This window comes from Rousettus aegyptiacus, unplaced genomic scaffold, assembly GCF_014176215.1.
Source record: "Rousettus aegyptiacus isolate mRouAeg1 unplaced genomic scaffold, mRouAeg1.p scaffold_m13_p_3, whole genome shotgun sequence".
NCBI classification, from domain to species: Eukaryota; Metazoa; Chordata; class Mammalia; order Chiroptera; family Pteropodidae; genus Rousettus; species Rousettus aegyptiacus.
This window is the reverse complement of record NW_023416306.1, coordinates 109,753,872-109,781,480: the sequence shown is the minus strand read 5'-3', so window position 1 is coordinate 109,781,480 and position 27,609 is coordinate 109,753,872. Positions and strand designations below refer to the sequence as shown.

Genomic DNA, 27,609 nt, shown 5'->3' with positions numbered 1-27,609 from the left:
ATTCTTATTTCCTAACTGATCCAGCATGGAACATAATTCATGAAATGTTTTCAAAATATATGTTTAACTATTCTATGCAAAACTTAATGTTACTTCAAATTTAATTTGACAGAGGGTTACAGATGGTTGAAATTTTTCCTCCCTAGCATTATTCTATTTTAAATGTTACAGCTTCACATATTAATAATGTAAAAAGACAGGGGCACTATTACCTGAAAACTCATACATAATTTTTTCATAAGGCATTTTTTCATAAAACTCATACATAATCTTTTCATAATTTTTTCATAAGGCATACAGGTTAGTGATGCTTCAGGGCCAGCTATATAATGTCTATTATCACTACATAACTGCTGTAATGTTTCATACCATCAATATGCTGCTTTCTCATGGACTGTCTGTCAGCTATAAGAGTTTTTATGTGCCAGTTTTGTGCCATGAAAAAATGAACTGACTCAAGTACTCACGCCAGGTGTCCATTCTAAATATTACAGACTACTTACATTCTAACTATTTAGATTACCTGGAATCTCAAAGTTGGACCATCACCTTTCCCTCACTGCAGAAAGCAGAAGGCTTTCTGATCGCATGTCCTTGAATACAATCTTAATACACATATGAAACAGATTGGAATGGTTGAGGTGTTTGAAAGAAAAGAAATCTGATTTTTATAAAGATTGGCATGAAGATCATTTTCCTTGGTCCAAATTTACTTTGTTAAACATATCCCAATCCTAAATGCATTTGCTAAATATAAAAGTGCCTATTTTCTTCTGAATCACTTTTTTTTCATGTTTTTCAAATTTTCACGTCAACATAGCACAGGTAAGAATAAAAATGTAGAATTAAATCCAAACATGACGTACCTGTGAGGAAAACACTGAAGAGTTTTAAGTACTAAAAATTAGGGCTCAATAAAGAAGGAAACACTTGTCTTTCTGTTTCTGGGCATGACTGGTTTTAATGCTAACTTGGAAAGGTTTGCACGTAAAATCCCCTAGCAACATTCACAACTTCTCAGAAATAATCCTTTCGTTATGGGTGGTACTTGGTTGCAGGTTTGGGGGAAAATATAAAATTGCTCCAAGAGGTATTCCTGACAGCTGGCAGCTTCTCTGTCTCTCCACTTTTTTTTTAAGGCAATTAGTTTGCTAACGAGCAAGGCGTGAGTGATGCTGTGGGAGTCCAATGTTGGAGTCTAGGTCGCGATCGAACAGAATCAGTCCGGACACTGATCCATGTCTCACAAATCTAGAAAATCTTGTCTGAGAATTACAACATAATCTCTCAAGCTCCTATTTATAAACCCTGGAAGCAATTCTTAATCTTGCAGAGATAAAGAGTGAGGCAAGAAGGAAAAAAATATTAGACAACCGCCTGACCTTTAAAAGCAAAAATGTTGAAATTGAATTAAATATTTGGAAGAGGTAGCCCTATTTTCCTCCAATTTATCTGTACATTCCTAAAAGAACCATATTTAATTTTGTTCATGTATTTGAAGACTGTAGTTTTAAACATGTTATTTTAAACCTCAGATAGCATACACTCAGTTCCACCCACCATTATGGGTGGCATGACAGTTTTTCTACACATCACTTAATTGCTGGTAACAGTTTCTCCATTTTTGGCAGAGCAATCTCCAAAAGGCTTAAATGATGGAACACTGGATTGGGACAAGATCTGACTTCCAGTCATGGTACTTCTAACAGCTGCCTACATACACATGGGCTCTATTATTGCCCATGCTAGAAACCAGAAGGTAAACCTCAATGGGTGGTCGGCTTCCTCAGCTGTAAAGACCCCTGTCCTGCCGGGGGCACGTTACCTCCTCTAGGGCACTCAAGAAGAAAAGGCTGAGAGCCCTAAGTTTGATTCTAAGATCAGCTCTTTCAGCTTTCAACTTCCCATCTACAGAGTGAAAGAGTTTACAAATTATCACAAATTCAAATGAATCTGTTGTTTTAACCTAAACTACAAATGATTACTCACCATAAGCTGTCTAAACATGCAACATCTGATAAATGTGCATCTAAGACAATGTGAAACAATAAACACTATTCTTCTAGTAGAAAAACATAAACAAACAAAAAAAATCATTTAAAAACCTTCTGGAAATAGTTTTCTTACTATAGTCTTCCTACATCTCTGAATTTGAAAAACATTGCCTGTAAAATAGCTTTGGTTTAAACTCAGTTTCTATTACAAAAGAAGAAAAAGGAGAAATCAACCAGTGGTTAATTTATTCACTAATGCATATATTAATGTGATAGCAGACTCAATTGTCTGCTATTTATTGAAGGCTTATGTCCATCTTGTGCTCAGTGCTGGGGGGTGGGAGGAGGGGCAGCATCTCTACTTTCACAATTATGATATAAGAAAGAGTCTGCTATGTGCCTAAGTCTGGTGTAAAGAGTCCAAAGGTTCAGAGGGCAGAGGCTTGGGAAATCGGAGAGAGTTTCATGGATGACAGAAAACACTTGCCGGGCCATGAAGGACTGGCCAAAGGTAGAGTGGCAGATTGTGAGCAATCCAAGTAGGAAAGCATAGGCAAATAATGGAAGAGAAAACTAAAGTTAAAAGCCTGAATCTGATATTAGAAGGTCTTAAATACCATGCTAAGGACTTTGAATTTTGCAGTCAACAGTGAGCCACTAAAGGTGTATGAGAGACAGAAACAACAGTCTCTAAGTAACTTATAAAATGTCTTGAATACAGGCAAGATATGATGAGGGCCTAAATTAGGATGACAACAGCAGAGTGTCATGGAATGAGTGTATACAAGGGACCATGGGTCTAAAATTAGCATAATTTGGCAATCAACTAGATGCAGAAGCTAAAGATGCTGGAGTTGCCAAAGATGCATCTGAGATGTTTGGCCTGGACTTTTAGGAGAAAAGTGGAACCTTAAATATATGGGGCAGCTAATAAAAGAGGTGGTTTGTATTGTTTATGTTGGATGGGGGTGGGGAAAGTCAGAAGGAGACAAGTAGACAAGTCCTGTCAACTCTGGGACTATAAGTATTTTTGATGTTCTGGCTTTAGAAATTTTAAATTTGAGATACCAGAAACATTTCCCAGTGTAGGTTTTCCAGCAAAAAAAGCAAACTTTCCTAAAGCTGGAACTCAGGAAAACATTTGAATCCAAATAAGTAGGTCTGAAAAGCCTTTATGTAGAAATAAATTTGCAGCAATAAGTGACGTCAGGTAACTAACTAAAGATCACATTTGGAGGGTCACATTTGGGGGTGCTGCTGAGTCAGGTCTGAGGGTCAGCAAAAAAGATGGAGAAATACACTCTGAAAAGGGGGAAACACAGAAGAATTCAGTGTCTCACATGTGAAGAAAAAGGAGATCAAGGATTTCAACACGAAAACTCAAGGGTCAATGAAGGCCAATAGGGGACCAATAGCACTTGATAATTACTCCTCTGTGGTCTTGGTTGTCTCAGTACAGTGGTAACAGAAAGCAAGTGGTGGGGAAATGGGCTACCTGAGAATTTCACCAGTGAGAAGAAGGATGGGAGCTCTAAGAAGCAGTGCAGTCAAGTGAAGGGATTTTAAAGTAAAGTATAGATGAATTCGTCGTTAGAAATGGGTGAGAGCACCTGCCAAAAAGGGAACAATGAATGAAAAAAAATGCAGAAAAGGTGGTAGGAGATGATATCAAAGAGCCCAGGTGAAAAATATTAAGTGTCTGAGTTTTTTCTGTGCACGGGAACCAAAGTTAAAAATGAGACAAAGAAATAAAGGTGTCAATAGTCTAAAGACAAAGGTACTCATTTTAAAAAGTTTTCCTTCTTGTCCTAAAAGAAATGCCCCCATTTCTCCCCAGAGCTAATTCAACCTCTTGGGTCCCTGACTTCACCCTTCTCTACATTCTCTAATCAATTTGTTCCCTTTGGTCAGCTCTCCCTTTAACTGAGTTTCCTATTGACAATGCAGGACTGGCTCAGGCTAGTTCCATGCCTAATCTATGCCTAGTGCATATCTATTCTTATCTCTGGATAGTAACTTCACAAATATTACCCAATATAATCTGAATGACACTGTGGCAAAGGTAGGATCCCTATCTTATCGGCTGTTCAAAATCTCCATCATATGAAGTGTAAGGGCTACAGCTTAAGATGAGGTCTGACTCTCAAGCCTCGTGTTTCTTTCTCCTAGGCAAAGCTCTGTCTAGATACTTGTCAAGAGGCCGGCAGCAGACTCTGTTTCTGTCTAAACATTACAAAGTACTGGCTTGCTGTCAGAGACCAAACTTTAAATGGCTGAAATAGCTTGATAGATTGTGTGAAAATTTTATGGTCCTTCCGTCAGACACCATAATTTACTATCACATAATACACAGTTAGAAGAACCAAAAGAAACCATCCCACAAGGGCAAACAATGTGGAGGCAGTGGCCCTTTGACACTCTGAGGCCACAGGCATTATATGGATCCAATAAGAAAGCTGCTTCTACGAGCAAGAGAACCACCTCTTGATCTTGCAAAATGTTTTTGGACACCTAAAGGCTCTTTTATTGCTGTGGTTGATTAAAATGAAAAGCTTAAACGACTAAAAAGTTCTTTTTGATGAGTTTTTGCCATGAACTATGGACCTTGTAGTCCAGTGGGACTTGAGCCCTTTGATCCTGGGCACTCACATAAATTCAGAGTCATAAAACAACATTGGATTTGATTTTACTAGTGTGGCTGATGTTGCCAGATTTGTAATGCAATCTTGTTTTCTACCCTTCTCATTTTTGGGCCCGTTCACCATTGTTTTATAGCAAAAGGAAAGGAGTTTCCATTTGTTTTTGGCAATCAAGCTTCAAGATTGAGCCGCTACTCTAGAATGCTGGAATTTCACAAAAAATAATGATATTCTATTATACTAATCATTATTAGAATCAATGTAATTTTATATGCTGGAAATAAAATACTAAAAAGGAAAACCCTTTTTTGCATGAAAATAATTATAGATTCACTACTTAAGAGAGTTAGAAGATGATGTGGTTGAGAACTATAGTACTCAAGTTGAAAAGAGGAAATATGATCGAAGGTAACATTCATCAATTTTCAGGAGGACTGATTGAAGATAAATTTTAAATTATAAAAAGACACCCAGGTTATTTATTAATGAGTGGCAGGACACATCTTAGTTTTCAAATTTCATTTACCTAAAAAAAGCTAGTATCTGAGAGTAGTAAAGGAACATTCAACGAGACATTCATTTAACAAAAAGATATGTAATAAATGTAATTAGATATTTAATTCACTTCCTTTCCTAATCTTCTAACAATTTTCCTATGAACGCATCTGTACAATATAACAGTCCTATAACTTCTAATTCTAGAAGTGAAAAAGTTTTACTATAAGAAGTCTGTGAGGGAACACCAGTGCAAGTAACTTTACAGAAACCAAAATGATCAATAGTGGATCACAATTATTTATGTTTTATGGAGTTAAACATCAGTTTGGGCTCACTTTGAAAGATCTATGATCTATTTAGCCTGTTCACTAGACCCAGAAATACTAATTTAAGATGGGTAAACAATTTTTAGCAACTTTATATTTTTCATGGATTACATGAAAGCTGGGAAATTGCTTGCCAAGATTATTTTGTGAGTGACTTGGGGAACAAGGGTCAGAAGAGGTCTCAACAATTCTAATCTGAAAAGAGTTACTGTCAAATACATGAGCATCACTATCCCATAGGTAATACCTCGTGACATTTTCAGCTGTGGTTTTTCAATCCTTGCTTGAGGCTCCAGTGAATATTTCAGAGTATGGTCCATCCAAAGAACTATTATTCCAGCACACATTAACCTCCTTGCCTTTTGGTGTGACTATACTAGATTAAGCCATATGAAACTACTACTTTATAAAACAAACAGGTGAAGTATTGGCAATTTCATATAGTTCAACTTATAAGCTTATGAACAAATTTGAAAAAAAAATTAACCTATGTTTTCTCAATACTTTAAATTATGTTGTTATATCTATGTATTTGCAGCAAACATGAGTCATGGCGGGGAGGAGTTTTGAAAATGCAAATCTATTCATGTCACACATTCTTCTGTTCAGAATTAGTCAGTAGATTATCATTGTTCTGAAGATGAAATTGGGAAACCTTAAAAAGACCAACAAACCCTTCTAGAATTCAGCCTCTTGCCCTCCTCCACTCCAGTGTTTTTCAAACTGTAGTCCATGAACCATTAGTAGGACAGCAAACCAACTTATGCTTTAACATTAGCATTTTTCAAACAAGAGTGTTGAACATATCAGAAGAGATCAGATGAAATAAATTCTTCTTACTTATTTCTCACATATATACACATACAATCTACAGACTACAAATATGTAGTCTGGGTTTCAATATAAAACATATTTTTTTAAATTCCGGAACACAGTTTAAAAGTTTGAAGTATACTACTCCAGGGGTTCACCCCCAACCTCTCTCCTTTTTGTCGCTTATTGAACTACAGTCACATCAGCCTCTCTGTAGCCTTTCGACCAGCCAAACTCCTCTTGACACTTTAAACCTCTGCTTAAATATCACCTCCTAAAATTATCCTTTCCTGACCCTCCAAATCTAAATTATATCTTAGCATAGATCTCATACTATATATTTATCCACAGCACTCATCATATATTTATCGAGTGATTATTTTATCAATATCAGTGACTCTGATTAGACTACAAGCTCCCAGAAAAAAACCGTGTCTGTTCTGCTCCCTCCAGCATCTAGTATAGTGCCTGACATCCAGTACTTAATATACAGTGAACGAATGAATGCTAGAGGGACCTCTAATTTCCTTCTGCTAATTCCATTCTCAGATGAAACACAGATGATCAATTTCATAAGGCACTGTTTTTAGGTGGCTCTTTGTCCTTTGTCATATAGAATGTGTGTGTATATGTACAGTCATAAGCACATTAGGCATTATGCCTATGAGTACAGACCCGTGTGCACATATCTGTGGACGTTGTTCTGTGAAATAAGCTAAGAGTAATTTTATTTTTCATGTGTTTAAAGTAAAGCTCTGAATTGGAATGCTGCTTCAATGGTCAAAAGAAATTCTACTTCAAGTTTTAAGAGAAAAAAGGGTCAAGCTGCCCTCCAGTGGTGAGATTGGGCAATGGCTTCTAAAATAATTGTAAAACACACGGATAACGTATTACACAAACCCACATATATCTGCAACACACCTATCGCAATTAATACTTTAAATTGTGTGTATTACATTTATTTGAAACAGATAGGAGGTTATACCATACAGAGTATATTAAAACAAAATAAGCATAACTATTACAGAGACACCTACAGCAGCTTCAAGAGACGGCGAAAGAAATTGCCACTTATGGCAATCATAAGATATGAGACCTGACAAATCTTTTAGTTGAGATGTAAGATCTGAAATTTGCAAACTGCATTAATTTAAAGATGCTAACAGTCCATTAGCATATGGTCTAATATTAGCTAATATTAAATAGTATAAGCTGCCTGTTGTTATTTAGCCTTTATGGTATAAATCCTATTTTCCTAACTGAATTGTAACTCCTCTGAGTCCAGAAATTCACACTATGGATGTCGAAGCCTACATGAGGTTGGCCTTTTAGCATGGAGAAATGCTACAAATACATGACAGCATAGGGAACAACTACATCACCCCAGGTGCTTACGGAATTAGTAATGCTGGCAGCTCTGTTGAAGAAGATCTGAGAACAACTAAAGAACTCCATGTTTAAAGTGCAGAAGTTAATGAAATAAGCAGCTGGCAAGACGGATAGAAGTTTTGCCCCAGTGTTTTCTTACTTAATTTACGGCCTCAGAAATTGATTTCTCTGAAACTCAGGTTTCAAATCTCTAAGATGATTATAGACAAATATAAAGATTATGGTGATAAACACTAGAGGCTCATCCTCAAACTGGGCTCAAGGCCAGTTAGTCGTTCGAAATGAAGTTGAAGAGCGCAATCTCCTACCTGCTCCTTTCCTCTGTACTAAGGCAGAAAGAACAGCTGGTCATTGCTGAAGCCAGTAAAATAAGAGGGCTCTGTTGCTATTTTTCTCTTTCACCACACCAGACAAATGTCTCCATTGTTCTGTATCATATAAGGAGCTTGTATAGGGTAAGAACGGGATGATCTGCAGGGGTCTTTGCCATAGGATGAGGGGAAGAGGGTGAATGAAAAGTTAAAAAGCCATTACACTAAAGAAAGTGAATCCAATTAGTAAACAAGGTGGCCGTGAAAAGGAAGCAGATTAGTAAATTTTGCCATCATACTAACCGGCTGAGAAAACTCAGGATAGCACTTTACATCTCTGAGTCTCAACCGGTTAAAAATTATGTATATGAGGCACTGAGCACTGTGCCTGGCAGAGCTGGTACTTCGTAGTCACTAAACAGCTATGTTTATAACCATCTCCAATTAAGTTAGAAAGCAAAGAGCACTCAGCATTTAAACTCTAAAAATCAAACAAAAATTTCTTCCTACGCCTTCCTAAAAATGTTCTAGAATGTAAACCATACCCAATTTTTTGCTGTAAGAGCTCATTTTTTTTATTTATCCTTCCAACACTGCTGCCTTCTCTATCCTATCAATAGCCTTTTCAGGGAAGAACAAAAAGTAGGAAGGAAAAGGGGGAAAAGGCTAAGGAAGAAGGAAAGGGGAAAAAAATGTAAAAGTCCACAAAGGCCTAAAGGTTGAGGGATTTTTGCTTAATACTCATAAGACCACAGAGAAAGTGGATGAGGACACTCTTACCCAGCCTCTCATGCTCTGTACCAGGGTCACCAACTTGATGTCTACAGGGCCAAGCAACCAACATCAACAATCCAAGGACCCCAGGTTTAAAACAATAGGAAATGTGGGGAAGTGTTGTGGCAAATTAGGACTCATATGCTCATTTAAAATAATTCGAAGATGTGCTGACCGAACTTTTCTGGGTTGTGTTTGATAGTGTCACAAATTTAAGTACTCTGTGGCTCTTTTCACGCTACCTCCAAAAGAGCCGTCTACCAAAATACTGTGTAGGAATCTCCCACACTGTCAAGTCAGATCGTTCAGCAATTATACATCACATTTTGGTTACTTGGTAGGACAAAGGGACCACAAAGGCTTTTGGATTGAGTTGAGGCAGACACATGGGCCCACTCTTCCCAGGCCAGAAGTAACAGAACTTCAGAACTGGAAGGAAACAGACCTAATCCTACATTCTTACTTTGTGGCTGAAGAACCTAATAGTCACCCTATAGTACAGGATTGTACAAAATTCACGAAATTATTGAGCAAGGTAGAACACATCTGGAGAGAAGGAAGCACTCCCCACAGGCTTTAACAGACCTCACTTCCTCCTATCTCATGAATCAAAAAAGCAAAGGCTAGCATTCAAAAAGTCACCTGTTCCAATATCACGCTGTTGCCTAAAGCCAAAAAACTATCGGAAAAAGGAAAACCATCTTGGCACACGTGAATGACTCACATTTAGAGTTTAAGACTCAGAGCTGATGGCGCATGAAGGAGGTGTACAAAACCAGCATCGGCTTCCACGATACAAATGAGTCATACTCATACTCTTCGTTCTACAACCAGCTTCCCTCCATCAGCAAGCACGGCTTGACATAAAGTCAGAATTATGTGAGCAAGACAACAGCCTAAAGGCCGAGACGAAGGGCTCCTGGGTTGTTAAGTCAGCTAGGAAATTAATTGCTTCGCGTTTGCCATTAAAATTTGACTGTGAATATGTCTGCAGGCTTTTTGGTAGCCAGTGGCCTAAAGGGCATCTCAACACCAGTAAACTAGCAAATTTACTAAACTCATTTGTTGTATTATACATCTACAATAAAACAATGAATTAAAATATTTCTCAACATTTAAATTTTTTTCTTCTTTTTGGCATCTCAGCAATGAATTATACTAATATCAGCACTTAGGGGAATACCATAAGGGTTTGATGAAATCATATTTCATCTTTGTGAAAGTGTTGTTTATTGGTCTATAAATTACTCCCTTTCCCTCACAGCATTATCCAGGAATTAACAGATTTAAATGAATTGTGTTGATAACAAAGAATATAACAAATGGAAAAGGCTCAGGATCTACGTGTCTTTATAAATTTAGCTGTATCAGCTTAAGTGTAGTTTGTACTCAATTTTGCTTCAACAGCAATGTGTAAATTATGAAAAAGAACCAGTGGAATGAGTTGGAGATGGAAGAAATAAGGAAATCTGCAAGTTTCTCTTAATGGAGGCCAACATACCATTCGGTTCTCTTGGGGACAACAAGGTGCAGGGTAAGTTAGTTTCCAGTTTGGCATGCATCCCTGGATCATTTCATGGAGGGAGTTACCATATTAGAAATATGACTGCATTGCACAACGATCGGGGGCCTGCCAGAAGCCTTCGCTCATTAAACTTTCTCCTCAGTTAAGGACTATGCATGTGATGAATAGAGTGGTGGGGGGTGTGTGGGGCAGAGGCTTCCTGTAAAGGAAATGTCACTGTTGGCTAATTCTTTGTCTTCTATCCCACGATGCAAAAAAACATTAGTTAAAAACAGATAAAAACAATCTGTCATTTCCATGGCACCTACTTTCAAACTGCTTGAAGTAATATATAAAACCAATATTTTAAAATTATCCAAATCTGCTCAAAAGCCAGATGAGAGGTATACAGTTTTTTGTTTTGTTTTGTTTTTCAACTTTCAAAATGGACGAAGAAGAGAATCAAAGTCCCCTACCCATAGATGTATATACTATGTTCAAGCTTCCTTCCCATCACAAAAAACTGGGTCCCCGCTGTAGATGTCTAATTTACCATTCTAAGAGCGGCATCCCATTCACTGAGAGCTGGACATCTGAAAAAGCACGAGAAGGCTGGTGTGCTTCATTCAGACTATTACTGAAAACCTGATCACATATTCCACAGAGGCAAGTAGAACTGAGAAAAGACCTCTGATTAGAAAGGAGAATCTCTATGAAAAAACTTAAGGAAAAAAAGGGTGGGGAGTGGGGGGTATAAGTAATGGAAATTTAGAAATTTTAAGTTAAATGATTATATGAATCAACATAGAACAGTATTCCAGAAAATGGGTTACTTGGGGGAAGCGGGGATGGGGGGCAGCGGGAAGACTTATGTGGTCCTCTCTATACATGGTAAAGCCCTAGCAGGGGAACCAGATATTTCTCGAACTCATTTGAACGTGAAATCTTGTTGTCATTTCAAGGGCTCATGGTTCAGAGGAATAAGCTTCAGGAAACCTGCTTTAGACTGCCCTGATAGAGAGCATGGAGGCAGAAGAATAGCTGGAAAATCATGGGAAAATCACCTTAAAAGAGTCAGTCAAATGTCTCAAGTAAGTCCTCAACCAAAAGAACAAGAAGACTACTCAAAATTCAGGTCGCCTAATCATAACGAGACGTGCAGAGAAAAAGGAATGAGCGGTAACACCTACTGAGCCATGTCTACACGACCATGCCATTGGATGTGCATCACAGTAAACAGTCCTGGAATGGGGTGTCATCAGCAACATGATTGTCAGTGTACAGATGCCAAAACCAAGAAAACTGAGTGCCAGAATAGTTGATTCATTTCCTAACGTCACAGTACGAGGAGTTCAACCAAGTCCTGACTTAAAAACCAGAGTTTTTTCCATATTCTCATCATGCATAAAATAATATCACGCCTAATTCTCTGACTAAAATAAGGCAAAAGATCAGCTGTACAGTCATTTCATACGACAGCTGTGATGATGATTTTCAAAGTTGTTCCTAAGCAATCTCAAAGAAATAATGCCATACTGTGCTGTGGGAAAATTAATTTTATCATATGCTCTAGAAGAGTAGAACAACGTTTCTACCCAGTAGTCATGAACATCTACAATGGCTACCATAGGCAAAAATGTCTCAAATAAGTGAAAATCTGTAAAGGTAAGATGTCAACTTTTCAAAAAGGAAATCAGTAACATAGAATTGTCCAAAACGGAAAAGTGAACCAGAGGATGCCGAGTATCATGACGTGATCATAAATTCTGAAGGCAGAGTTTGCTAAATGACGGGCATACTTGAACAAAATTAAAGAATTTTGCTGTGGTTATACTGTAAATGACATAAAATAGTAAAATCATGGATAGTGTCCAACCTGTCACCACTCTCCTACTGGAGGTTTGAATAGAAAAGTCAGCCAAGTGCTTTGACTTTGTATAGAAGTTATATAAACAAGAGGCTCTGAAAATTGATTCATTTGAAGCATCAAGAGATCTTTGCTTTTGGACTATAAGAGGAAGATGTAAGTTGCTGCACATTTTGAATAGCCAGTCCCAGGACCAAGGCTTGCCCTTTCTTTAGTGCAGCTCCACAAATGCTGGCTGCAGAGTAGGCATGAAATTAAAAACTCCAGACTCCTCCTCATACGAGCCTTGGGACTCTGGGTTGAAAATGTCGATCTCCAATCAAATTATTTTAGGTGGTAAAGGGATACCATTTTCAGGTGGGGGAACTGAACAATTAAGTGACTCCCCTACAAATCTATAGTCAAAAACAGAAGAGAAAACTGAATTTAAGTTCTCTGTTTATTGAATCATATCATTTCTTTAAACTCTATGAAAACATTTCCCAAAATCTAAATGTGATAAATATCGATTCTTGTATCTGGTGACAGAATTAATCACTTTTTGGTGTACTTTAAGCACAAAATCTTCCTTATTTTAGAAAGGCATGACGAAGACATCCTGAAACATGTCTGACTTGTCTACGACCTATAAGTGGAGAAAGAAAATTTAACAGGCAATTGAAGGCTGCCGAAATGAGCATAGAAATAGCAGTTCTTCCACCTGTTATCTTCCACTAGTCCTATGAGAATAGATGAGACTTTGTTACTTCGCGAGATAGAACAGGTAGGGATGATATTGAGCACCCGCAAGTAAAACCAGGCTAGGTTATTGTCTGTTTTATGAGCTGCATCTGGTCTGACTGGTTGGTGTTGCTGCCAATAGAATTATTTTATTTTTCCCATGTTCCAGAGAACAGGGGTTAATTAAAGCACAAAGGAACCAGGCAAGTGACATGGCTCAGAGCGGGGACAAGGGCAAACTAGAGAACAAGTGCCTCAGTTGGAGCAGATACCTGCTCCTCAACCCCTGCAGGTTGGAGTCATACAGAAAAATAAACCCACTGTTGCCAAATTTGCCATTTTTTTTAAAAAAGAAGCAGCTGAAATCCTTCCATATTTTATAATATTTATTCCTAATTCAATCTTTAAAACGCTGTTTGCCAACAGAACAATTCTCCAGAATAAGAGTTGACAATTTCCTACTGAGGGTTGTCGATGACTGCTAAAATAGTTCTAAACTGCAGTTAAGTGTATGGATTAGGTACACTGCCCTGCCCTGCCCTGACAGCAGTAGTGTGTCATGGCCATAGGATATCAGCAATTAGGTATAAATCATAAATATGGGGCAAAAATTTTTTTAAGTTTACTAATAGTATTAAAAGATCAGACACTTCTTTCAGAGATACTTAAAGAACACTAACGACATAATTAAAAACATTTTTTTACCCTTTACTATTGTCCACCATCCCTTGGTCTAATCTTTATTTCGAATAGAGATCATGATTTCAATCCATTTTTTTCCCCTTTCCGTTTACTCTTTTCTTTCTCTTCTCCAAACTTTCCTTAGTTTGAGTTGTAAGATCTTAGGACTTTTGTGGAGATGACATTAAATAATCTATGTATATGCCTAAAGCAATATCCAGGACAAAGTAAGAACTCATGAACTATAAGCACCTGCTATTGCTGTTAACATTATTTAGCTGTCAAAGCCGTCAACAGGGCTGGTCTCCAATTTGGGGAAAGCTAGCGTGAGTGAACTCTTACAACTGGGCTGTTACATAAAACTTCTGCCCACAGAACTACTCTGTACCTACCCCTTGTTAGAAATCCGTTTCTTAAATTAATCCCCTTTTCGGTTCCTCTGAGATAGCTGAGAATCTTTGGCACACCAGAACAAAGATAAACAAAGAGAGGTCTCTGTAGAGCATTTCACAACAAAGGAGATAAGGGCCTCCACCTCTCTTTTTTCCCCTAGGAGACAGAGGTACTTTTCCACTTTTTTGTTTCCTTGTGAAATGGACTCATTCCCTCTTCTGAACTACTTAAACCAAGCTGGATGGGGGTGGCTTAAATTCAAATACCCTATGACTTATTTAATGATCTTTTTGCTCCTTGCAATGGTTTCATGTATACTCTAACACATGGTCTCAGCTATTTTAAAAGCGCATTATCACTTATTGAAAAGGAGAATATTTGATGCACAAATTCATTAAATTAGCTAATAATCAATTGGTTAGCACTAAGCACCAAGTTTTATTTAAATTTTGCTAGTGTTCTTTCCTAAGGTAAGGGATCACCCCAGCGATCAGTAAACTAGAATCAGTGCCCGATTCAGTATTAACTTATTTAAAATTAAAACCCTGACACTTGCCGCTGCAGGCACTGCAAGCAAACACCAAACATAAGGGATGACAGATGGTGGGATGAAGAAAATGATGCCTCAGTCTTCTTGGGCTTCACCTAAGCTCAAGCCAGCCAGTTCTAAGCACTCCCTGGGGATATGGAATGGATGGCTCAACACAACTCTTCCTGCTGCTAGGGAGGGTCACTTCCTTTAGTGCCTCAATCTGCATGACACCATATCACAGGCATGTGCTGACAGAGAGATAAATACAAACACATGAATGGAAGTAAGCCAAACAAAATAATTTACACTATGCATAGGAAAAATAACTGTTTAAATATCTCTTGCAAACAGCAAAAGTCTAAATATTCTCTCATCTGTCTTGCTTTACAGACAAAATCATCATTGTTTCCCGGTTAAATCATTTTCGCAACCTGATGTACTTGTGGTATTTTTAAAAAATAGGAATTGAATTCTGTTAAAAACAAAGTGCAAGGCTTTCATCCCCAGAACAGATTCAGTGCCCACTGGCAGGTGCAAGCTGCAGGTGCTGTCTAGGCAAATACACTTTCAAAAGGGACTATTTACTTCAACACACAAGAAAACTAAGAATCGGCCTAACATAATCAGTTCAATAGATTGAAGAGATATACCTGCAGGTTTTCAATTTCTTCTTTGTGTTCCCTCTTCAAGTGTAAAATAGCAGCTTGATATTCTGTAAGATCACAAAAGAAGCCAGTTACAAAGAAGCACAAAATTATACACAAAATTATACACAAAATTCAAGGTGAGCATCTTCAAGATTCTAGAGGTGGTTGTACAAGTAAACTGAGTAAATAAATGCTACAGTTTAACATTAACTTGACAAGAGATGTTGAAAATTGGGATGAGATAGGACAAGAAAGAAGGAAGATTTCACCTCCATTTAGCAAACCTTGAATTATAAGAAGCCCCCAATTAGGCAGGTAGGATAAGGTTAAAAATGATGAGTGTTCTAGATAAACACTGGGTCAGGTATTTGTCTTTAAGGAGGAGTTAGAAGTTAACCACCCCCCCCCCCCCCCCCCGCACAGAACAAATACAGATGTGTTAAGAGCAGACACACAGGAAATAAAAGAAAACTTTCTATATGAGATCAGAGAATTCTATTTTTAACACTGACCCGCCCTCCTCCAAAAAAAGTCTCCATTTGAATGCAAGGCTACTCAAACACCCGGGGCTGATTTTAATCTTTAGATCACTTCAGAAAGTCAAGAAAATTTGTTACTGGATCAGAGAATCTAGGGTGAGTAGAGACTGAAAGAAGGACAAAAATAAATTTCTGGTCCAATTTTAGTCTGAGTCTAATAATGTTTATTCCAACAATAAATCCCAAGTGTACACAGAAACTCCAGTCAGCCACTAAAACTATGACCTCTTTGGTTAAGCATGAAGCAGTTACAGCTTTATTTCCATCAGGATGGCTAAGGATATGGGGTAATCACAGAACTACATAGGCTGCAGAGAACCACAACACAAAATGCTATAAGAAAATGTTTTTGTGGGATAAGCCAATATTTTACAAATGTGTTTGGGTTGTTAAAAATGTCAGTTATATGTCATTTTAAAATGTTTGAAAAGACAGGCTATTTCTTCAAGTGCGTTTCACAAATCAGGTATAAAAGTTTAGGTTTCGATTCAAAAGTGGGTGAGGGAAATCTCTGGTAAGGCCAGAACAGGAGAGGAGTGCTGCTGTTGATAATTACAATTAGCCACACTGCTACTCTTATGGGGAATGTGGTCCGCTGATCTGTGACTCCATCAGCAAGTTCTGTGGGTTCTACATCCAAACCATACCTTGAATCAAATCACTTCTCACCATCCCACAACCACCACTATGGTCCAAGCCGCCACCATCCTTTCCCTGAACCACTGCAATAATCTGAAAAAGTTACCTGATTTTTACTAGTCCCACCACCAAAACCCATTCTCCTCACAGTGGCTTGAATGCCCTACTAAAGGCTTGAACCAGACCATGTCTCTTCCCTGGCTTTCCATGGTAATTAAGAGTGAAATCCAAACCCCCTGCTGCAGCCCCGAAGGCCCTTCCTAATCTGGCTCCTCTGTACCTTTCTCAGTCTTCCCCTTGCTCGGTATGCTCCAGGCACACTGGCTTTCTTGCTATTCCTTGAATTTGTCATGTTCTTTTTAACCTCAAAATCTTTACTAATTTTGGAGACAATAATAATGAAGTGTATTTAGTGAACATTTACTATATACCAGGTATTATCTAAGTACCTCACATGTGTTAACTCATTTTGTCCCTAAATGACCCCAAGATGTAGGTACATTTTTGTCATTAAAGATAAGAAAATGATACAAAACTGAGTAATTTGAAGAGATAGAAAACATACATAATCAGTAGGTAAATGTATAAATTGTGGTATATTCATAGAATGGAATACTACTCAGCAATAATAAGGAATGAACTATTGATACATACATCTATGTAGACAAATCTCAAAAGCATTATGCAGAGTGAAAGAAATCAGCCTTAGAATGCTAACTATGTTTGATCTCATTTATATGACATTCTGGAAAAGCCAAAACCAGATCAGATCAGTATTGGTTAAAGGTTAGAGATGAGGGAAAGTTTGAGTACAAAAGGATAGCACATAAAGGAATTTTTGGGGTGATATAACTATTTTTTATCCTGATTATGGTGGTGGTTATATTACTATATATATATATAAATTAATACTAATAGAACAGTACAACAACAATAAAAAAGTTAATTCTATAGGATATTAAGTCTAAAAAATCTACATCAAATATTATATTTTTCCCTAAGAGATTCGGCTTAACACAAGAATTTCTGTTACCATCACTTTTATTCATCATTTTCCTGAGGGTATTAGCAGATACGGTAGGACAAGAAAAAAAGAAAATAAACATGTTCATGTATACATCGCTCACACCACATAAAGAGGAAAAAAAGCTATTATTCACTGTGACTGTATATTTAGAAAAATCCAAAAGATTATGCAGATAAAATGTTAGAATTACTATGTGATTATGATTATAGTAGGGTTGCTGGATATAAAATCAGTATACAAAAGTCATGATACCAGCAACAATTTAAAAAAGAAAACTTAAGATAACATTTATGGTACCCCTAAAAGCACAAAGTACTTAGAAAAAACCTTAAAAAATATTTAAGACCCCATGAGAAACTAGAAACACTATATTAAAATATATTTTAAAGAAAAACACAGGCAGATAGTGAGCAAGCCATGTTTTTGGTAAGACAATATTTTAAAGATGATAATCGTCCCAAATCAATCTACAGATTAAATGCAATACCATTCAACATTGCTAAGCGTTTTTTTGTTTTGTTTAAAATTAAGAAGCACAGACGTGCAAAAGTCAGCAAGAGCCAAGAAATTCTTGAAAAAATAGATAAAAAGACAATTTGCCTTACACCTAACAAGAATCATTTTTAATTACACAACATAATGTGGTGTGGTACTAACGTGGGGATAACAAATAGACTAATAGGACAGACTAGAGAGAGTAAGAGTGGGAAGTCTTTGTTTGCACTAAGAATGGTCTTTTCAGTAACAATCAGTTGGGAAAAGTGGATATTTATATGAAGAAACATGAATCTGGACTGACTTTATACCATATAATAACCTACACTAAATTAATTAAGAGCTAAAGTGTAAAAAAAACAAAATCATAAATATTTTATAAGAGAATATAGCATAATTTTTTTAAACCTCAGGATAGGAAAGGACTTAAGATTTAAACCATATTATATATAAATTAAAAAAGACAAATTTTACTATGTTAAAATTAAGAACTACTTTTCATCAAAATACATCATATAAAGAGGGAAAAGACAAGTCAGAGTGGGAGAATATACCTGAAACAAATAATCAAAGATCTAGCATAAATATATATTAATAATTTCTAAGAAATTATAGAAAATAAAAAATAGGCAAAAAGTATGACTAGGCACTCTATAAAGAGGATGTACAAAGTAACAGGTAGATACATTAAAAAGTAATCATTCTCATTAGTAATCAGGAATATTTAAAGTCTGACAAAACAGCATTGGTGAAGATGTGGAGCAAACTCTCATACATGAGTGGTAGGTAAACTGGTACAATCACTATGGAAAATACTTGGCATTTTCTAATAAAGTTAAAGATATTCATACTACTGACCAATAATCCTAATTCCGGGCACACATAAATGAAAAAACTATAAAAGAAAAACAAATAATATTAACAAAAATCAGGATAATAAATGGCACCCAAGAGAAGAGGAATTGAGTTGGGTTATGAATGAGTAAGGTGGTGTCACATGGATGTTTGATGAAAAGTTATTTTTTAACCTGTGTTTCCTGCCATTTCCTTCATATATACTTAACGTTACAATATAAGAAAAAAAGACTGCTCTAATTACATTAGTTTTTTCATACATCAAATACAAAACACTGTATAGGCACAAAAGAGTCTCTAGATTCATGAAATAAGAATTTACTAAGCCCTAACCCACATGAAGAGTGACAGCTAAACCTTAATCGATTCTCAACTTCTACCAAGTAGGCAAAGGGAGGTTAGCTAAACCTACACTTCTTGCAAAACTGATGGCTTTTGGGAATAACATACACATTCTAAATAGAAATTAAACAGACTATATTTCAAAATGATTAATTTTGTGTAAATTGTACCTGTAGGGGCGTAACAGACATAGTTATGACTAATCGATTGATAAAGGAGATCATTGCAAAGCTAACACGCAGTAAATCTTATTTCATCTCCTCCCTAAACAAATAGTTTTACCATTGGTCCTAGTGTAACAGCTGGCAAAATAACACCATCATTTCTGACAAGAATGACAAAATAGGATCTCTGGGCAGAGTGTAAAAGGAGCAAGTTAATGCTCTCACTAGTGGAATACTCGATTTGAGATTTGAGCGTTCACAAGAGAATGCTGAGAATACAAAGGTTTCAGAATAATGAGTCAAAGTTAGGTTAGGGATTTCCAGATGTCTTCTAATGGGAGTCACCTCTGCTATGTTTTTGGGGTTTGCAAATGCCTTGCACTAGACCAAGATCAAATCCTCTCCCATCTCTTGGGGGTGAGGGATGGCGAAGCGGAGGTCTCAATTCAAGACTAAGGATGTTTTTGTTTGTTAAAAAGAGAAGTCCTTGGTATTTAGTAGCTCTGGGACTCTATACATGTGTGAAAATGAGGAATGGAGATTTCGAATATCAGGGCTTGAAAAGAGCAGATCTCTTTGAAGCCACCTTAGCCCCAATGGAAATTAACAACTGAATTCAAATAATCTAGCATCGCCCCCCTCCAACAAAAAAGGCCCCAATGATGTCTTTTAGGAAAATAATACATTACACAGAAAGACAGAAAAAGGAAAAAGGACCCTGACTGGCAGGATTTAACACTTAGGGGGAAAATTTGTAGTAAACTTCTCTCCATAAAAGTAAAGCTCTCTGAAGTATTTAGTCTAACTGATAAGGACCCTTTTTGCTTCATGAATGCTCCTTTTTGATCAGCTCACAACAATAAAGCAGCCTTTCTGCCAGGTACAATTACAGAGCAGTGTCTTCCAAGGCACCAAAAGGAGAATGAAAATTGATCTCACTAACATGGGGGCTCATAGTAACCACAGCTACAGTTCTTCACTGACTGAGTTTCTCTTAATTATATATGGGTATAAGGGATACTGAGTACTGTTTCTCAAGAACTGTTCTAAGTACTCCACACAGATTAACTCAGGCTATTCTTACATCATGCAAAGTAGATCCTATCACATCAGGGCCCATTTTACAGATGAGGAAACTGAGGAGCAAAGATTGAACTTTCTCCAAAACCACATGCTAATAAGTGCCAGACATGTCATTCAAATTCAGCGAACCTGTGCTATTTACTCTGTAGAGTTTGCTTGTTTTTGTTTGTTCATTGTTCAAATGGTTGAGTATGCATCAGGTGTCACCAAAACTCAAAATCCCCAGGAACTGAAAGATTGCTGGGTTTATTGAGTCACTAGAATCACTTGTAAACTTGGTAAATCTTTTCCATAACTCTTTAAAAGGAACATGGAGTGTTTTTAATAACAGAGAGGTTAAATGAGCTTGGAGTCAACAGGAACTATGTTAATTTTAATGGCTGGTCCCATCAATTTATGTGATTATAATTCGTCTGTCTTCTCTATGAGGACTTTCAAACCTATAGTCACCAGTTTACAGTCAAATCTTGTTTCCATCTATATTCTTTCACATATATACAAGCCCTTCCCCAACACACACACACACACACACACACACACACACACACACACACACGTAGCACTGGATTAAGCTTAAGCACATAGTTGGGGAATTGGAAAATTTCTGATTTCCCAAAAATGAGAACGATGGCTTTATACCTGCCCATGGATTCTAATTTATGCTGGCTATGCCTCTCATTGGCTTTACCTACTGCCTCACACTGCTACAAACATGTTCAAGTACATACGTTCAGTCTTAAAGGGAAAATACCCTTACTCCGAATTATATTTGGAGAATACTCAGCAGTTCCAAAGCTTTGCATGCACACCAGTGAGGCTGTATTTTAGTACCAGACAGCTAGATTTTAACAGTTGAATATTTAATATGGTGCTTATTAGGGGAGAAAAATTAAACTAGCACATCAAATCCATGATTTCAGGAATATTTCTGTCATAAAATGGTGTTAATCAGAGTTTAGTCCCTAGACTGGAATGTTAGAAATGTTAACACTCAGGCCTACCCCAGATCAGGTAACAAGCCCTCCAAGTGATTATGACTCATGTAAAAGTTTGAGAACCACTGCTTTAAGGTTAATTTTATTTAAACAAGCATAAAACAAAACAAAAGTTAATTGGTTTAAAGAATAAATCTAATAATATCAAAAGCAGTATAACCGTATGCCCCAAATCAAGAAGCTGGTACATTAGGAAAACATGCTAATTACTGACAGATGAATACACTTTCAAATAAACTCATCTATGAATAAATGCAGAAATTTTTTCCAAACATCTCTAACACCAATGAAATGGTGCTGGTCATAAAAGGCAAAGTCACAGACAACTTGATTTGATGTCTAAGGATAAAACATAATTTGAGCTCTCATATATAATAAGCTTATAAAAGCAAAGTGTGCAGCCTGGTCTTGGTGAACAGAAGGTCCTCTCAGTTTATTTCTTCATCATATGCCCATTAACAATGCAGTCCAATGTAACCATGCTGTTTGGAAAAGGCATAGCTACCTTGGTGCTTCTCAGAAATAGTCAAGGAAGAGTCAAAGTCAGTGAAGCCAAGAGAAAAAAAGTTGAGTGTCATCAAAGTCAATAGATGACCAAGAAGGGCCTTCTCCTGTAATGTCAATACAACACTTTTTATCAGTGGGCCTTCGACTATCACACATATTATGGGAAAAGGATAATAAAGAGTCTAACTCTATTCTTTGATATTGGCCTGTTGAAAGTTATTTAAAAAGCCTCACCTCTCCCTCTTCCCCTGCACCCCTCATCTGGGCAATCTGATTAGAAAGCCTTTGACACTGGCAGGAATTTCTAGCCACACAAACCACTGCCCACAAATGGGAATCCTTAAGCCAACACCCTAAACACCATAAAACTCCAGTCTCCTAGTCTTCCTCTCTCAAAGCGTTTTCCTGCCAGGCTCTCCCTAGAAGTCTCTGTATGCCAGTAATTAACCTTTTCGTAGGGGTGTGTGCGTATGTGTGCATGTGTGCGTGCGTGTGTGTGCGTGCTTGTGCGTGCGTGTGTGTGTGTGTGTATCAGTCCTGGCATCTGACAAATTTGGGGTAGAGGGTCCATCCTGTCTTTTCAAAAAGGATGATGCCATATAGAAGTTACATGAATAATTAATAAACTGACCTACTATGTTGTTCATATAGTATATTGTTCATATGTCGTTTCTACATATAGAAAGTAAATGACTAATTCTATATCAGAAAAATACAATATTTGACAATAACTGAGAGAAACCCATGAATTTAGAAATTATAGCTTTCACTCTCCTTTTTCAAGAACATTTAGGACTTTCTCAGGCAAAAACATAAAACTGTTGCTATTAAAAGATGAGAGAATATCCCAACTCTCCAAGCCCACAAGTTTCTCACTGTGCTTGGCAGCTCTTTCATTCATGTGTTTATATCTCCATAAGCCAAGCATTGCACTAAAAATTGGGTATAAGAAAAAGAACATCACACATTTCCAGCCTTAAAAGGATTTTCAGGGTATACATCTTTGAAATGCCTTAGAAGCTTTCAGCGTTCATACTTCAGTATTATCACATTAAGCCCCTGTTTTCTTAAAAGACTTTATTTCATTCAGTTATTTTATATACAGGTGTGGAAGACAGCATATCGATCTACTCCCACCTCCACTTTAAATTTGCTTGCACATAGTTCGACTTGCCTCCTGTACTTCTGCTATTTCACAACAGAAGAGTATCCCCTAGGTAACCACTGCTTATCAGCCCGAGTCCCAGAGAAAGACACCTGGTGCACACCTAAGCCTTAGCCACAGTCAGCAGCTAAGGGCAATGTACACACAGCTTGAAAGAGCCATGCCTAGTTCAGTTAAACCACAGTTGCCCTTTACACCTATGCAAATACATGTTTGCTGTTGAAAGCTACTGGATTTTACAATGGTTTGTTTTACAATATTATTGCAGCAATAGCCAAGTTTACTTTGGAAGATCATACCATTTTTGAGGCTTTAAATAACTGGAATGGAGTCTCGCCAACCAATATAGACAGCACAGAGCTCAGGGAAAGAGGATAAATGAAGCGGGGGTGGAAAGTCACCTAGTTATATCCCTTGTACTCAAAAAACAAAAACAAAACAAAACTCAGAACAGCAATTGAGTCTTTATGTTCTACAGTGATGGTGTAAAATAGATACAAAAGTTAGCAAATTCATAACTATATCTTTTCCATGATTTTTACCTGGATTCTCAAAGTAAGTATTCAGGGCCAGGCACCATTTGATAACAGCTAACCATGGAGAAAAAAGTCATTAAATCAAATTCGAGTTGCCAATGCTGGGATAACTTGCCTTTTCACTTTACTTATACTCATATTTATTTTCTGTTTTGTTAAAATGGAGATGTTAATGAGTTTAGAACTCTAGGAACACAAGCTCCCTAAAACCTATATTCACCTTTCTATCTATGCAGTTTTAAAAGCCAAGAAACATCTACAGAGGTACGAAACTTGTCAGAATAAAATTTAGGCTACCCAATGACTGCCAGTAGATGGCAGACACAATACTTCATATTTAAACTTAAAACTTGCTACCAAGTGGCACATTAACACCTCAAGGATTTGGTAAAGGTGGGCGGGTGGGGAGAAATGAGGGTGCTCCAAAGCCGTAAAATGAACATTTTAATGTTTGATATGAAAGATGGACTATTATGGATATAGTAGCTATATGGGAAAAACTAGAACAAGTAAGGGACCATTTCCAACCATGTTTCCTTAGTTAAAAGTGACCCAATAGATTTCCATTTGTTATAGGTACAAACTTTTTAGCTCCTTCCTAAGCCTGAAATAGCAATGAAATATAAAATGTAAAGCAAGAAAGTTTAAAGTCATAGGCGAGTACCGAAATCAGAATAACATCTTGGAGAAACAGGAATGACAACAAAGCTGCAAACTGGTGCTTTGGGCCGGAAACGCTGTGCCTGCTGTGCCCCAGTTCCAGAGGCCAGCAAGATGGCCTGGAGTTAGATCACTGCAGAGTAACAGGGGCTGAAAGGAGCCCCTGTTGGGCAAGAAACCAGGGCTAGGCTTGCTGCTTAGGGAGAAGCACAGAGGTGGGGGTTCCCAGATGGTAAATGGAAGCTAGAAGTTGCTGTCAACTGCTACCTGGGGGATTAAACAGATGGATATAGAGAGGGATTCAGACCAAACTCCAAACTCTGTCCATCCCTGTCCCCAGTGACTAGATCTGTGACATCTATATCTGTGACGACCTTGGGCTGGGAACTCAAAACACCACTGTAAAACCAACTTCTGGTCCAGGAGTCTTGCAAGGGCCAGGTGAGACTACTGCAAATCAGACAGGTATAAAGGGGAAGAGAAGACATTTATTTTTTTAAAAGCAGTCTATATATAACAGTCCTTTAAACCAAACCTCTAATACATATATGAAGAAACCTAAAACAATTGAAAAATGAAATCACACAAAACATTTTAAATATTAAACAAAAATGTTTTAGTAATACTTGGAATTCTTACAAAGATAAACAATTAACAGCTACTACAAACAATAAGGACAATGCCAGCACACTGTGAGAACAAAGTAAGACAATAGTGGTGATTGTAAAATTTAGAAATATTACAAATGTAAAATATAAGTCATTGATATGAAAAGCTCCAGAGCTGGATGAACTCTGGCACAGTCAAAGAAAGAATCTGTGAATAAAAGAAAACAATGAATAATAACTAAAAATGTGGCATGGAAGAAGCAAAGGAGAATACAAAAAATCATAACTAAGAAACTCTGGCACTGATATAGGGATATCAAAGTAGACTATGAAATAGGATAAAAAAAAAAGTGTGTAAAACATGCACATGTAGAAACTGAATGTGTGATCTGAGATTGCGTTGAAGTTTGTGGGAAAACAACAGACTATTTTTAAAAATCCAGATTTAAGAAAAATATTCATACTTCAAACCATAAGCAAAATCAATTCCAGTGGATTTTTAAATCTAGATATGAAAAGATAATAGGAAAAAAAACCTCCAAAGAACATTAGAGTATCTTTAAGACACTGGAGGATGAAAAGATTTAAGTAAGATATTAAAAAATAAAGAACATTAAAAAAAAAACCCCAGCCATATTAAAATTACCTGAATTATGTATGTTACAAGATACCATTAGAAAGTGATAAGCCACATACACAGAGAAAACATTTGCAAAGCATATGACGAACAAAAGATTAGCATCAAGAACAAACAAGTACTAGAAAGAAATAAGGAAAGAAACCAATAGAAAAATGGGCAAAAGGACAGTACATTCATGAAGAAGAAACTTTAAATGGCTAATAACATGTCACAAGACACATGATCTCTCTGGTCCTCAGGACAATGCCATGGATACCATCTCCCACACACAAGATGTGGAAGTATTAAAAAGTCTGCTAAAACTATCTGCCGGTGAGAAAGAGTGAAACAGAATGGCGCACACTGTTGATCAAAATGTTGACTATTACTATCACTTTAAAGATCATTTTGACAATATCTATTAAATTTAAAAGTGCACATAAACAAAACCAGAAATTCTACTCTAAAGTTTAACTTTAGTAAATCATTTGCACATGAACACAAAGGTTCTAAGAAATATTTATTGAGGCAGTGTTTCAAATGATGAAAAATAGGACTAAACTTAAATTTCCATCAACAGTAGTATAGATAAGCAAATATTGAGTGAGATATTCACTCAAAGTGATACTATTTAGACATTAAAATGAATGAACTAAAGCTATACAAACCAAGACAGATAATCTAACAAATAATTATGACACAAAAAGTTGCTGGAAGATACAGTAGGATGCCATATAAAACAAATAACCATAATATATATTGCTTGGGGATTTTAAACTCAAGGTTTAAGAAGTACATAGCATTAATAGACCAGTTCACCTCAGGGGAAAGTACAGGGCACATAAAGTGGTTTCAAATGTATGTCTAATGTTTTATTTCTCGACTTAGCTGGTGAGTATAATCATGAACTTTAATGCAACTATCAGCTTTAAAATATATAAACCAAAACTTACAAAAATATAACAAAATTAACAAGCAAGATGATAGATGGTAATACTATTCTACTAGAAATTGATCAAGCAAATAAAAATGATTAACACAATTAAAAATCTTGATTGTATATATCCCAGAACTCAACAAATTGCTAACATGCATCCTTTTCAGGCACATATATTTGCAAAGACTGATGATTCATAAAGAAAATCCCTCAAAATTTTTCAAAAGCAGACACATGGATCAGTGGAACGGAATTGAGAGTCCAGAAACAAACCCATATTTATATGGGCAAATAATTTTCGACAAAAAAGTCAAAAACATACAGTGGAGAAAGGAAAGCCTTTTCAATAAATGATGCTGGTAAAGCCACCTGCAAAAGAATAAAACTAGGCTGTTGTCTATCACCACACACCAAAATTAACTCAAAATGGACTAAGGACCTGAATATAAGACCTGAAACAATAAAATGCATAGAAGAAAACATAGGAATGAAACTCAAGGACCTTGGACTTAAAGGGGATTTCATGAATTTGACCTCAAAAGAAAGAGAAATAAAAGCTAAAATAAATGAATGGGACTACATCAAACTAAGCAGCTTCTACTCAGCAAAAGAATTTGTCAACAAAGTAAAGAGACAACCATCCAAATGAGAAAATATATTTGCAAGCAATGCCTCCAATAAGGGCCTAATATCCAAAATATACAAAGAACTCATATGACTCATTAACAACAACAACACCAAAACCTAATAATCTAATCAAAAAATGGGCAGAAGACCTGAACAGGAACTTCTCCTTAGAAGACATACAAATGGCCAACAAATGTATGAAAAGATGCTCAACATCACTAGCTATTAGAGAAATGCAAATCAAAACCACAATGAGATACTATCTCACACCTGTTAGAATAGCCATAATCAACAGGACAGGTAATAACAAACGTTGGTGGAGATGTGAAGAAAAAAGAACCCTCATACACTACTAGTAGGACAGCAAATTGGTACAGCCACTGTCGAAAATAGCACGGAGGTTCCTCAAAAAATGAAGAATTGATCTGCCATATGATCCAGCGATCCCTCTACTGGGTATTTACCCCAAAGACTTGAAAACCCATGTCTGAATAAATATTTGCACACCGATGTTCACAGCAGCATTATTCGCAGTGGCCAGGACATGGAAGCAACCCAAGTGTCTTGCAATAGATGATTGGCTAAAGAAGCTGTGATACATATATACAAGGGAATATTACTCAGCTATAAGAAGACATGAAATATTGCCATTTGTGACAACACGGATGGACCTCGAGATAATCATGCTAAGCGAGATAAGCCAGACAGAAAAAGCAGAAAATC

At 36.8% G+C, this 27,609-nt stretch overlaps 1 protein-coding gene across 6 annotated transcripts in view; it reads right to left on the bottom strand.

Annotated features, from left to right (window-relative positions):
* FMN1 (formin 1) overlaps positions 1 to 27,609 on the bottom strand; it is a 373,160-nt gene that overhangs the window by 197,599 nt on the left and 147,952 nt on the right. For all 6 annotated transcript variants that reach the window (XM_016160807.2, XM_016160801.2, XM_016160803.2 and 3 more), the window contains one exon: positions 15,092 to 15,153. In XM_016160807.2, the coding sequence (XP_016016293.2) occupies positions 15,092 to 15,153 (62 nt within the window). The remainder of the gene's footprint in view (positions 1 to 15,091; positions 15,154 to 27,609) is intronic.